Genomic DNA, 14,617 nt, shown 5'->3' on the forward strand with positions numbered 1-14,617 from the left:
ATGCTGTGTCTAAATTATTATTACAGACTTGTATAGATGATCCTGCAATGCTTCTTTAACCACTGACTCCATTATTTTCCCTGGAACAGAAGTTAAACTAACAAGTCTAGAAGTTGTATTTCCCCTTTTGTGAATTAGGGATACATTTGCACATCTTCAGTCCGTGAGGACCTCCTCTGAGTCCGAGGATGCTCTCATAATTATGGCTAAGGATTTGCTTACTTCCTTTGCTGCCTCCTTCAATATACCTGGATAGATCCTATCCACCCTTGGTGCCGTTCTTATCTTTAACTTCAACAATTTCTTCTCTGTTTTGCTCTGTTATTTCAAAATCATTTAGCTCCCTGTTAGATTTTAATATGCTTCTGTCCTCCACTTCCCTACAGAATTCCTCGTATGTGAATATAGATGCAAAATACTCATTCAGTTTTTCAGCTATCTGAGCAGGATCATCTCCCTCTAACCATCGATATCAAGTGGACCAATCTGATTCATTCCTTTCCTTCTAGAGTTTAATAATAAATTCCGTTTATTAGCTTTCGGTTACGAATTCCTACAATGCAGAGAGGCAACATCTCCAGACAAACCAGTGGTTGCAGATTTGTCCAAGAGGCATGCTGGACAAAGTGCCGGACCAGCGTGGCCGTGTAGAGATGTACCATCTATACTTTACAGAACACATGCTAACAATACTGAGCTTGCCCCGGGACAACTAATGCAACAGCTATAGGGGCTTACAGTAAAGCATAAAGACATATATAAGTAATCAAGTGTTTGCTGTTTTTCTTTGCATCCTTTGCCAAATATTTCTCGTAATCTGCCTTCGCTTTCCTAACCTCCTTTGTGACTTAATTACAGACTAGCTTATATCTGCCATAGGTTTCTGTGTCGCGTGATAATTTATATGCATTTATATGAACCTTGAACAGATAGAGTTGGAGAAGAAATAACTATACAACTTACTTTTAATAATTAAATGTTAATGTATATATCATAGAAAACAATGTTTCTTAAAACTTTACAAAAGAAAACCGTTTCACTAGAAATAAAAAATTAATAAAATACAATAAAACCGAGGGCAAAATTTAAAAGAAAAAATTTGCCACCCTGGAAGTTGCAAACCACATTTTGAAAACCTTGACGGTATTAAAAAAGTTTAACAAAGAACAGTTAAAGTCACAAATAATAGCCTGAGAAACTTGATAGCTGGGAATAGCGTTTACGTATTAAACATTTGGCAAAATACACAACAGTAATCCGGAGTGTAGCTATAAAATATGAAACATGAACAAAGTAGCGTTAAAATGATTAGATTTTTATGAAATTCGTCACTGGTATGTGGGATACTATATTTATCCACCATAACACTCGTTGGCTTCAATCATAGACGTGGCTGAAGCCAAAGAGTTGATTCTGCCTTTCTAATTTGAAAACAAAAACGTATATTCTCCCCCCCCCCAAATTCGCTTGCTTCTTCAACTTCACAATATTTTGACAAAAGCAAATGATTGTTAAAATTGACAACAACAACAAAAAATGCTCCCCTTGATACATATTAATACAAGTATTTGTTATTACTGTTTTATATTTTTATTCTCGACTATGACCACGCGTTTTGCACATTTCTAAGCAGTTGGAGGGCTCCACAAAGTTTGGGTTTTATTAATTTCAATAATAGAACACATTTTAGTAGTACAAGCATGGAAATAGGGAAAACTTCATTAATATGAAATCTTGAATTCTGCTCCAAACACACATTCTGAAGAAAGAGTTTCGGGTTCGCGAGCGACACCTAACCTTATTGAGTGTGCCGTGGAGCCTGTAAGCGCAAATTCCATGGGACAGTTGAACAGCCTTTTTAGAGTTGCACCTTGGCACTGGCGCTACTGAAGAAAAAGTTTCGCCTTAGGTGCCATTCAGACCAGCGTCAGTCCTATAGTCAGTGGAAAACTATCACTTACCAACCTAATATTGTATTCAAATTTTAGAATTCGCATTGCGAAAATCCAAACAAAAATCATAAATTGTATAGCATAGCAAATAATGAAGACCAAATACAGTAAAACCTCATCACAGGCTTTTGATGCACTGGCAGAAAAAAAAAAAAAAGAAAAAAAAAACTGGCAGAAAAAGAAAATACAAATAAATTATTTGCTTTCCTCCTTACATAGGTATCCAGTTAACCACTGAATTAAATTATTCAAACTGTCAGCTCAACTACCTGTGAAGGCAACCTGTTCCAGCAATCAATGACTCGCTGGCTAAAGGAAAACTTCCTACAATCTAGTTTAAACACCTCTTAACGTTTACTTCAGTATTCTTCGTGCCTTTTGGGAAGCATTGTTACGAATTTTATAGAAAAGTAACACTTGGGTCTCGTCCGCTTCTTCCTGAACTTCGAACCATTCGATGCACTTTGACAGCGTAACTTCAGCTTTACTGTAACTAATTATATTTATCGTTATTGTCCAGCTGGCGTCATTTGTCTCCTCTTCCTTAGTCTTGTCCATGTCCACATCCACATTCACCACATTCGTCACATTTCGCACAATTTCATCATCGTCTAAAATTTCGCAGCAGACGTCCATTCGGCCTAAACTCAGCCAATCGTTCATTTCTACTATCGTGGTGTCCTCAAAACCGGGAACAATCGAACACAGCTAGAAGAATTCGGCTTGCTTTGGAATGCATTCCATATCGGTTTCGGCGACAGCTGATTTTGTTAGAGGCCACAGTTTATCGCAGCATCTTTGTAAGGTTTGAATTGTAAAATCATTCCAAGAGTCAAGGAAGTTCAAAAGGCGTCTTTTATGGTATAACTCTTCCAAAACTCTTTTACACTGAATTCATTTTCTGTCCAAATAAGTTTCTGTATAAACGTTTTGCGATATTGAGGTTTCATACTTTCGATAACTCCTTGGTCCATCGGTTGAATGAGAGACGTAGCGTTCGCAGGCCGAAAGTGACGCGCTATTTTGTTGTCATTACTCTTTAAATCATATATGGGATGAGTGAGTGCATTGTCCATCAGTAGCATTGCTTTTTGTAGCCAACCTCGTTATACTAGATGTGAGCTTACGCTTGGTACAAATATTTTATGGAACCAATCTTGAACTGCGTCTTGGCTGATCCACGCGTTTTTTGTTTTTGTGCGACGTATTTAACTGGCAACGCATTTACATGGACATTTTTGAAAGACCTAGGCTTTACAGCCTTCTCAATAACAAGTAACGGGAATTAGTAGCTACCACTGGCATTACAGTTATGCGATCTTTTTGTATTTTATATCCCGGAGTTTTATTTTCTTCTCTTTGAGGCTAAAGTGTTTCTAGGAAGTGCCGCCCTTAAGACCAGTTTCGTCGCAGTCATACACTTGATCTCTAACCAGATATTGTTCGGCTATTTTCTTCTGTAATTCGTCGCGGAAGGCAGAAGTCGTGGCACTACTGCACTTAGTTTTTCGCTCTGGATCGATAATGTCGAATACCGTGATGGAACTTAGGTAACTTTGTCCAGCCATCCAATACTCGCCTTGAATGAAGGCTCGCCACCAAGCTTTTTATTCATCTCGATAGCTTTCTCGATTACCATATATTCAGATAGTGGAATTCCTGGCTGCGTTTTTGAACAAACCACTGAAACATTCAGCATCTTCAGCAAGCTTCATGGTTTTACGTTCTTTCACATTACTACTATTAATGGTTTCCATTTTCGATACGCGAGTATCAATTTTGTCGGCGTCACGCCTTATGTCGTTCACTGTTGTCCCTCCTATGCCAGAAACAGATGCTATGCTTGTACAGCACTCAAGAACTTGTAAGCGCAGATTGACTGACGAGGGGATGGTGGAGGCGCCACGAGTATCAGGAATGGCATCACAGCCCTGTCACGGTTAACAGAAACTGATGGTTAATCGGGTGACAGTTAAATGAAAAGTTGTACTGTACGTTTTTCATGCACCACAAGCGACATCTACCGTCATCATCAACAATGTTGCCAATTACCAGTTATCTGTCGATTGACACCATTCTAGGCTCGATACATAAACATTTATGACTAAACTGCAATTGACTTTTGTTTCGGTGACGTGTTCTGTTTTCCTAGGAACATATCATCGATGGGTTGAAGACTAGTATCAAACAAAAGTGCGTAGCCTTGTTCTAGGGTAGCAGTTCCTAACCGGAGAACAGTAAACAAACTTAATGCAAAAGAATAAATAATCTCCTTGAACTTTCACCTAACGTTGAAGCATGAGTTAATCAAAATCATATTTTTTAATGAGAAATCAGTAAAACTACGCCTTCCATTAATTTAATTATGCCAATATGAATTCTCACTAATCACTTTATCAAATAATAAAGAGGATATACGAACTCACACCAATAAGGCTATTTTTAGGATCTCCAGTGCGTCATTTCTAAATTTGGAGTTGAAAGAACGCGAAATAAGGGACATGGCTCCACAGAATTCATTATAGTTATAACCTAAATAGCTATGCATATTGTAAATATATGGGGTTAGCAGACTTCAAGTTTTGACTTCTTCCATCCTCCGTCCGGTTGGCATTTGGTATTTTAAAATTCCGTGATATATCTAGCTTTTCTTTCAGGAAAGTGCATTAATGGATCCCTTCTATCATACATTTAATCAAGCATATACTTTTCTAGCTGTGCCCGCACTTGGCATTTTCTATCTCTCTTCGCCTCTCTGCTCTTCTAAAGTGCACAAGTCAAACTGGCCAATAGCTCACGTAAGCGCTGTATTAGCCAGACACGCAGCTGTAATTTGAAAAGAGAAGTTCGCGCTAAGTTACAAAGTTAACTGAATTAGCTATAGCATTAAAAAAGAGAAATGCCATCATATTTTCATGGATTCTTAAAGGTATAAATGATGGACTAGTTTCTTAATATTTCTGAAGTGTATTTTTTTTTTAATGCAAAATGTGTCGTTTTTAAGAATTACAGATTGTAAAGTGCTTTTTTTTAAAGAGTTTCTATATTATCTAGATCAGCGGTTCCCAATTTATTTTAATCGCAGAACCCTTTTCACCTTGATAAAAAATTTTGGAACCCTGACAGTTTTTTACTGATAATAAATAAAACAACAAATCAAAAATAATTTATTGAAAATACAAAAAACAGATTAATAATGGAAAAGCAAATATTAAGGATTAAACGTCTTCTTTTCTTTCAAAATTTGGTTTAATTGTGGACAGCTGAATTCTAATATCAGGAGTGGCATCCAACTTACTTCTGTATTTTGTTTTTGTCGCAGTGTAGAGCGAAAATCCGCTTTCACACAAACATGTGGTATTAAACGGCAACAAACAACGAATTGCCTTTTTGAATAAATTTGGATATTCTTTTAAGTCACACCAAAACTCGTTTAATGAAACTTCATTAAATTTAACTTTTATTTTGGCTGTTTGATGTAAGGTCGATGAGGTAGAAAATGAAAAAGACCTGGGAGTAATTGTGCAGTCAGATATGAAGTTTTCTGAGCAATGCAGACAGGCTGGCAGGGCAGGTCGTGGGGTTTTGTCAATGATATATAGGAATATTGCTAACAGAGAAAAAGAGGTGATTGTCCCTCTGTATAAAGCAATGGTCGGGCCACGCCTTGAGTACTGCGTACAGGTCTGGAGGCCTCATTTTAGGAAGGATGTAGATTTGCTTGAGCGTGTACAGAGAAGGGCAACAATATTGTTGAGGGGAATGAGGGGATCCTCTTACCAAGAGAGGCTTAAGTTCTGTAAATTGCAATGGCTGGAGACTAGGCACCTGCGCGGTGATCTGATTGAGGTGTATGGGTAATGGGTTGAGCACGCTGAATTCTGATGGGATCCTTCCACTTGTTCAGATTACGAACCTAAGGGGGCATAAATTCAAATTAAGAAAAGACAGATGTAGAATAGATGTGCGGAAATTTGCCTTTAGCCAGCGGGTGGTTAATTGCTGGAACAAACTTCCATCTGTCGTTGTGGAAGTTGATAGTTAAATAAATTTAAGGAGGAACTGGACAGGCATTTGGAGAGAATGGTGTGATTTTTTTTTTTTTTTGGCTGATGCTGCATAAGCTCATACACTTGTTTTCTTGCATCACATGCCACTACTAGTACTACTACTACTACCACTACTACAAACAATACTTTCCTTTTCCTCGATTCATCTGTTTTCACAAGTAATGCTAGTGCCTTGATCTGTAATTTCGTCAGTATCCGCTTTACCAGTCTCCTTGTCACTAGAAACATGTGAACTGCTTGCTAGACTTTTTTTTAAAACTCCTTCTCTCAAACAACGATTCATGATATTTTAATTTGGGGTATACACAATCGTAATATTATAAATTAATACGATGCCCACTTTACTTTTATATGAAAAGTACATAAGACATCACAAAATGAGTGCAGTGCAAAACACCACCGATCTATGACTGATACGCCCACTTGTACGCTGTACCATTGCTCCCCACCTCACTACAGATGATTTCGTCAGGGGATATGACTCAGCTAGTGGTGAGAGGTAAAAATCGAATGCAAGTATTCTATTCATTCATCCACCATTAGACTAACTGGATTTTATTTTCCACAAATGCGAGCCGCGCAGAGTCTGTGCGCAGGTCCTCTCTCTCTATGGAATATTAATAATTTTTGAAACTTTATTTAAATAAATTTTTCATACATATTTTAAACTATTAATTAGAGCTCAAAAACTAATTTTACTGCGGAACCTTAGGGTTCCGCGGAACACAAATTGGGAACCCGTGATCTAGATTATTCTCTGAAAATGAATTTCAGAAAATAAATCGATTTTGCACTGTATCTAGATTAGTGTTCTTGTACCTTAAATCCTTATTCGCTATATTTAGTGAAGTGTTTCTATTTATAAAATGATTAAAAAAATAATAATAACTAACAAACAAATTTTAAAAATAATAATTTTAATATTTTTTCAAACTTATAAATTTATATCAATTTATAAAATTGATATAAATTGAATATATAGATCAGTAAATTAAATTTTTCTTTACATTCTTTCTACGACTTCATTAATCAGTTTTTGTCTCTTCCCTTTACTACAAAAAATAAAAGAATTGGTTCATAATTAATCAATATATACTAAACGCTAATTTACAACTAAACAGGAGATATATGTTCTTCCCTCAGTACTTGTCCGGCATTTAAACCTTCGATGTCTTCCATTTTATCCTCAGGAATCTTGCGACCCTATAAATATGCACTTGGGGACAAAAATTAAAGTGTAGTCGAATCTGCAATTACCTTTTATACTGTGCACATAACTATCCTATCACAGTCATGGAACACCCTCTGATTGCGGCGTCTCCGTAGCCAGGTGGGAAGGAGCAGCAGTGCGTAGCACACGCTTCTTGATCAAACCGGGGTTCGAGCCCGTCACCACCAAATGCGGAGGATGCGGAAAGGTCAGGGAATGACCACCCCATGACCCGGAGCAATATGGCCTTAGTTGCTAATGCTCCTTAAAAAAAACCAAAAACCAAACCCTCTGATTGCAGGAAAATGTGACTAAGAAACGTGCAAATATTAATTGATCTATAAATGGTATCAGCAGTTCGGAATTCGGTTCAAATGTGTACGCTGAACAATGAATATAAGAAAGAGCTTCAAAGAATAAATAGATTTTGAAGTGTCATGTGGAAAAATGATTAGTGCCTGCTATTACATTGCTCAGGAATTAGTCTCAATTTTTTATTGGCAGTGTGCTGAAGAAATGGAGGCCCATAGACGATACTGAACTCAACAAACGGCCAGGAAGGTGTAAAATACTGACTAGCAGAAGCCGACACGCTTTGAAACGGCAGGTTACCTGATCAGATTCTAGAGAATCTGAGTATTTAATTTAATAAAATCAGCCACTTTGAGTAAGAAATTATATTGACTTTTGATACGTGGGTAAAGGTGTGTATAGACGAAATCATTTATAAGTTGGCGCTGTTTTGTTAAGACTAAGGTCAAATTGGAGGTGTTGTGTGCTATCATCGGCAAAACTACATACAGGATTCTCAGTCCGTGAAAGAAATATAATAAATGAGAGAGAATGAATTGAACCTTGGGGAACACCATCTTTATTTGAGAAGTCAGACAGCCATTTACCATCACATGCAGTGAACGGTCAGAAAGCAAACTGTGTACCCAAAAAGACAGAAGGAAAACCATTAGGTGGGAGCTTTCTTAAAAGCCTTTATCCCAAACAAGACCAAAAGCATTGAAAATAGTAAGAACAACTGCTTGAGTCTCACTAAACGTTTTCAGCCTGGTCCAAAGATAGGTAATATAAGCAATTATATCACAACTGATGGAATCCATATTGGCAATCACTCATCAAATGGAAAGTTTCGAGATAGTGTTAAGTGTTGGTGGTTCGTGGTTTCTGTGTTACTTTGGAAAGAGTTGAGGTAAGTGCAATGGAAGCTAATTGGATATAAAAGGATTTATCACATTTTTTTAGCAAATCTATCACCTGTATAAACGTATACGCGTTTAAACAGATGATTTAAAAATTTATGTTAAGGAGTTATACTAATGGATACTGAGAAAGGGGCGGCGCCTCCGTAGCCAGGTGGGCAGGAGCAGCAGTGCGTAGCGCAAGCTTCTTGATTAGACGGGGGTTCGAGCCCGTGACCACCAAATACGGAGGATGCGGAAAGGTCAGGGAATGACCACCGCATATCCCTGGAGCAATATGGCCTTAGTTGCTAATGCTCCTAAAAACCAAATAACAACAACAACAGAGAAAGGGGGGGATGACTCTCGGTATATCCGTCCTGGAATCTGATTGTATACATGCTGAGTTTGATAATACCGAATAAGTACAAGCTTGTCTAAGGGACAAGAAAAAACTGTATAATTCAATACACAAAAAAGGTAGTCATACCTGCCTTTAGTTGAATTTACTCAGAGAATGATTTTTAATAAATTACTGATAATAAAATTTATCGTTTTTATTATCGACAATATTTAATAGCAAGATTATTTTATTATAGTCGTGGTGATTAAACGCCGTTATATCATATTAATTGATTGCTTTACAAAAGCAATCATTCTTTGTTTCCTCTCTTATAATCAATAAAAGAGCAAGTTACTGCCTTTAACCCAATTTTGTCCTTTCCCTCACCATTTGGTGGTAACTTGAGGGTAATTTTGGTTGACCCTAACCTTTTCTATTTTTTTTCGGTTTCACTCTAACTTGACTGGAAGCTTTCCATGACAGTATAGTGGTTTTATCTTGCAACTCTTTTGGAGAGGTTTGGTTCCAGTCCTATTTAAGACTAGAGGAATTTATGAAGTCCTCTTCAGTCGAGTCCGTAGTCAGCTGATCTCAAGCGGGGGACAGAATTTTCCCTCCGTGAGTTATTCCGAGTTTTTCAGCCCACACCACATGCAAATCGGCCCATGAGCACATACTTCTACAAGCAGAATACACTGACAGGGACATAGGATTACTCCCGGGGTTTGTTAAAAAAATATATTATTATTATTGTTAACTTGACTGGGGAGGGGTTCAGTTCACTTTAGAGTAACTCGCGATGCTTTCCAAGGCAATGCTTTGCCCCAAAATTCGAGAAATCAGCATTGGATACGAGAAACATGCTACAAAGTTGACAATACCTGCCATGGTGAATTCTAGCGACTGGATTACAACATTCGTAATAATCTCAAAATTGAGATCTAAACATTACACGCGTTTTTACGGTTTATAATTTTAAAATGACCGATCGTTTGTGTTTCTGTCACAGAGATAGCTGATCCTCCCGTTAGCCATTTAATCTAAAATACAAGCTAAGAAATTTGCTTTTCGGAGGGAAAAAAAAAAAAAAAAAAAAAAGGCTCTGTTCGTTTAAAGTTAGTTTTTCTGCCGAATTATACCTTATATTACAAGAATTTTACCTCTCAAAGTCACGAAGTTGATGTATACCTTGGGCAATGGTATCGGCTACCACTTTTCTTATAATACTTGTTATTAGAAGGTAAGACATATATACACTAATAAAGGGAAAGTATTTTGCATATCGTTAACGTAAAACCGTACATACAGCTAACAAATCAACCGTTACTCTCTGCAATGATTCATTGAGAAAAGATACAATTATACATTGTGTAATTTATTAAAGCATGGAAAATTAAAACTTACCGGCCGCATTCACCAAAATCAGTAAAGGAGCAAATATGAATACACCGATCATTTTCATTACTACTACTAGGATAGAATGAACGTGGCAAAATATATGCGTTTATATAGATAGAGAGTGCTATGTAAGTACAAATTCCGAGCAATCGTCCTTCATTGGCTGATTCTTTTTGACATTCAAGGGCACGTGATTAATCGTATTTCGCAAATATTCTCCAACTTCTGACTACTTATTTCATCACAATTATGTTGGCAATAAAAATAATTACACCGATATAAAATTAGGAAGAAAAAAATTTGCTTTGCAATTTCAAGAAAAAAAAAGTGGTTCTGACGTTTACCAAATGAGTTCAGCCCAATCACGAATATCCGCCATTGATAATTTAAGTATTATTTCAATGGTTTTGGTTTTTAGTCAGTCGAGATGAAGGCTAAATGAAAGGCTGAAAGTTAGTTTTCAGGCAATTTTCTGCTTATATCTTAATTTAACAGTGCCTTTAATGTACACATACAAATACATTAAAATGCATTTAATGGGCTGATTTCTTGTTTTACTTTAATGCTAAATTATTTTCTTAGATTTAAACGATATTAATTTTCATACGACATATTGCTTACCATGATTCTTCGTACTGGATGAGAGGATTTTGTTAACGCTATATACGTATGGTGTTGCCAAAAAGCGTGAAACACTACATGTTATACAGCTGTTGCTCTTACGACATAGTGTTTCACCTGAATAAATACAGTAATTATCCTCCATTGAACGATCACTGTTTAGAAATTTGAGAATCAAAGTTTTACAAACGTTTCAGTTGTTCAGCTTTTTTGCTAAAGCTACAGTTATGGATAAATTGATCCAAAATGGATAATTTTGGATAAATTCATTAAGGATTTTTATATGACTGATGAAGCAATTTTTTTCCATTTTTTGAAAGTTTATTCTACGCAAGATCCTCATTTCTGTAAATAAGATATTTTATGAAGTTCAATTTGAATAAGTGTACAATATAACTTTTGTAGTTCTAAAAATTCTTTAAAAGTAATGCATAAAAAAGTGCATGGGGGGGGGATTTATCACAAAAATGTATTATTTATCACAAAAAAAGGGATTTCTATATTATTTATCGCAAAATAAGAATCTATGCTCGTCGTCGATGACACTCAGATTTCTGGACACAGTCACATATTTCTATTATGTAAATCTCTCTCTCTCTCTCTCGCTCTCTCAGCATAAGCATATCACAAATATTGTTCCCCAGCATGAAAAAAATACGGGTTTTCTTTTTCGCTCTCGGTGTTTGCTTTTTTTTCTATAGAGTGAGTTGTTGCCCAGATATAGAGTCTATACAAATCTCAAATGCCACCTGCCATGGAATATTGTTCCCACGAATTAATAACCCTTCTACAAAATTGCAAGTGTAATACAAACAATATATCTTCTGTCTTCTCAGCATTCAACCCATTCACAGTCCTAAGTACGGGTAAAGTGCAAAGTGTAAAGTGTGTTTAGCGTCAAACGGCATCAGGGGTTCCCCCCATCTCTACGTAGTTCACATTGTGGGTGTACCAGTTGACTGGAAATGCCAGAGATTTAAAACTGTGTATACAAATATATTTAATGTCATGTACCGTTGTTCTTCTGGTCCTTTAGCCCCCAGACCCCTGCTGAGGCCCGACGTTGCTCCGCTTTCGCCTCGTAGAGGCAGACCAGGTACTCAGTAGCATATGATTCACTCTGGCAGGTCCTGCCACCTAATTTCCTGAAATTTCAATAGCTAGGACCTCAAAAAAAAAAAAAAAAAAAAAGATGTGATCGCGTTGAGGGGAAGCGCTGGGAGAAGGTCAAAAAATAGTGAGCGAAATTGATTTTGAATTGAGGAATTTAGATTGTGTGGGGCGTTCACTAGCGTGCAGGTAGAGTGAGGAGGGAGACTGAAGACTGGGACGAGATAGATAGAAGTATGGAGCCGATAGGGAAGACAACTCCAGTTTACAGTGGGACACGCCCATGCTCCACTAGAAGGAAAAGAAGGGGTGGCGAAAATGGGAGGGGACGGCATGGCTGTCATAGTAGCCCAGGCAAGGGAGCCGGCCCTGATTGCCAACAGGGCATAGATGTGGGGTGGCTTCAGTCCGGACGCCAGGGCTGCCCCATTCGGGATTCCCAGCAGTGCAGTGAAGGTATCTCTGTCCAAGTCTGTCTGATATTTGTACAGGTCCTGCTTGGTCTTTTGTTAGGTAGTTACTCGTGGGATCCAGCTCCGTCCTCTGGTCGATGTTCAATAGGATAGGGTTCAGTCACCGTCCGAGTGGACTCCCGAAGGTCCGATTGTAGTCAATATAGGTCGTGCGATGTGATTTGTTAACAGTTCTCAAATGGGATCGATTCCATTTGAGAGATTCGATTCCATTTGTCAGTATTTGGGAGAGTGGAGTTTATTCACAGCTGGTGCGCAGTCCAGTTTTCTCTTCGTTCGTCAAGTTAGAGAGAGAGAGAGAGAGAGAGAGAGAGAGAGAGAGAGAGAGAGAGAGAGAGAGAGAGAGAGAGAGAGATAATCTTTATTGCCCTTCACGGCCATAAAGTTGTTGTATTTATCCTAGTTGTTCTAGGTTTGTCGGGAAAGGTAGAGTCTAGCGTATTGCAAAGAGGCACTGAGCATAGTTGGTGAGGGCATTGTAGGTGGTCGCCTCCTCCTCCAGGAGGTAGTGCTCCTGATTTTTGGGGTTGCACTGGACTCGTGTGATGAGGTAGTAGTAGTAGTAGTAGTGGTGGTGGCATGTGATGCAAGAAAGCAAGTGAATGAGCTTACACAGCATCAGCCAAAAAAAAAAAAAAAATCACATCATTCCCTCCAAATGCCTGTCCAGTTCCTCCTTATATTTATTTAACCTATCAACTTCCACAACGACAGATGAAAATTTGTTCCAGCAATTAACCACCCGCTGGCAAATTTCCGCACATCTATTCTGCATCTGTCTTTGCTTAATTTGAATTTATGCCACCTTAGGTTCGTAATCTGAACAAATGGAAGAATCCCATCAGAATTCAGCGTGCTCAACCCATTAAAGGCTTTATACACCTCAATCAGATCACCGCGCAGGTGCCTAGTCTCCAGCCATTGCAATTTGCAGAACTTTAGCCTCTCTTGGTAAGAGGATCCCTTCAGTCCCCTCACCAATCTTGTTGCCCTTCTCTGTACACGCTCAAGCAAATCTAAATCATTCCTAAAATGAGGCCTCCAGACCTGTACGCAGTACTCAATGCGTGGCCTGACCATTGCCTTATACAGAGGGACAATTACCTTCTTTTCCCTGCAAGCAAAATTCCTATATATCATTGACAAAACCCCATGACCTTCCCTGGCAGCCTGTCTGCATTGTTCAGAAAACTTCATATCTGACTGCACAATTACTCCCAGGTCTTTTTCATTTTCTACCACCTTACGTGTAGTACCACACAGTTGGTACGTTTCTCTGGGGTTACTTCTACCCATATGCAGTACTTTGCATTTGTCAAGGTTAAACTTCAGTTGCCACTTCTTATCCCATCTGCCCAAATTATCTAGATCCTGTTGCAGTAGCACACTGCCATTACTGTCATTAACAACCCTGCCAACATTTGTATTATCTGCAAACTTCGACACTAAGCCTGATATACCTTCATCAATATCATTGATAAATATACAAAACAACAGAGGATCCAACACCGAACCCTGTGGGACTCCACTAATGACATTAGTCCATGAAGAGCAGCACCAATTAATTACCACTTTCTGTCTTCTCCCACTCACCATCCTTTTATCCATTGTAGCAACTTACCCTTAATACCATTCTGCTCCAATTTGTACAATAGTCTCCCATGCGCAACAGTGTCAAAAGCTTTCCTGAAATCCAAATATATGATATCAAAAGTATTTTTTGCATCCAGTTCCTTTGTAACCACATCATAATATCCTATCAAATTTGTCAGACAAGACTTTCCCTTAACAAACCCATGTTGTGTCTGAATTATTGCTGCAGTCTTGTCTAGATGATCCTGCAATGCATCTTTAACCAGTGACTCCATTATTTTACCCGGAACAGAAGTTAAACTAACTGGTCAATTACTCGTGTCACCCTTCGATCCCCCTTTGTGAATTCGGGATACATTTGCACATCTCCAGTCCGTGTGAACCTCCCCTGAGTCCAAGGATGCTCTCATAATTATGGCTTAATGTTTTCTTAGTTGCTTTGACGCCTCCTTTAATATAACTGGATAGATCCCATCCACCCCAGGTGCCTTTCTTATGTTTAACTTGAACAATTTCTCCTCTACTTTGCTCTCAGTTATTACAAAATCATTAAGCACCCTGCTACAATTTTATAACCTTCTGCCATTTTCAAACCTTAATAACTCCTCATGTGTGAATGTAGATGCAAAATACTCATTCAGTTTGTTTGCTATCTGA

The 14,617-nt window shown here is 38.1% G+C and overlaps 1 protein-coding gene across 1 annotated transcript in view; it reads right to left on the minus strand.

Moving 5' to 3' along the window:
* LOC150090096 (uncharacterized) overlaps window positions 1-10,287 on the minus strand; it is a 141,346-nt gene extending 131,059 nt beyond the window's left edge. The window contains exon 1 of the mRNA XM_090390173.1: window positions 10,170-10,287. Within this exon, the coding sequence (XP_090246299.1) occupies window positions 10,170-10,227 (58 nt within the window). The 5' untranslated portion in view covers window positions 10,228-10,287. The remainder of the gene's footprint in view (window positions 1-10,169) is intronic.
* Between the last annotated feature and the right edge of the window lie 4,330 nt (window positions 10,288-14,617).

The sequence above is a fragment of the Mastigoproctus giganteus genome, chromosome 2, assembly GCF_048544385.1.
Source record: "Mastigoproctus giganteus isolate SK-2022 chromosome 2, ASM4854438v1, whole genome shotgun sequence".
NCBI lineage: Eukaryota > Metazoa > Arthropoda > Arachnida > Uropygi > Thelyphonidae > Mastigoproctus > Mastigoproctus giganteus.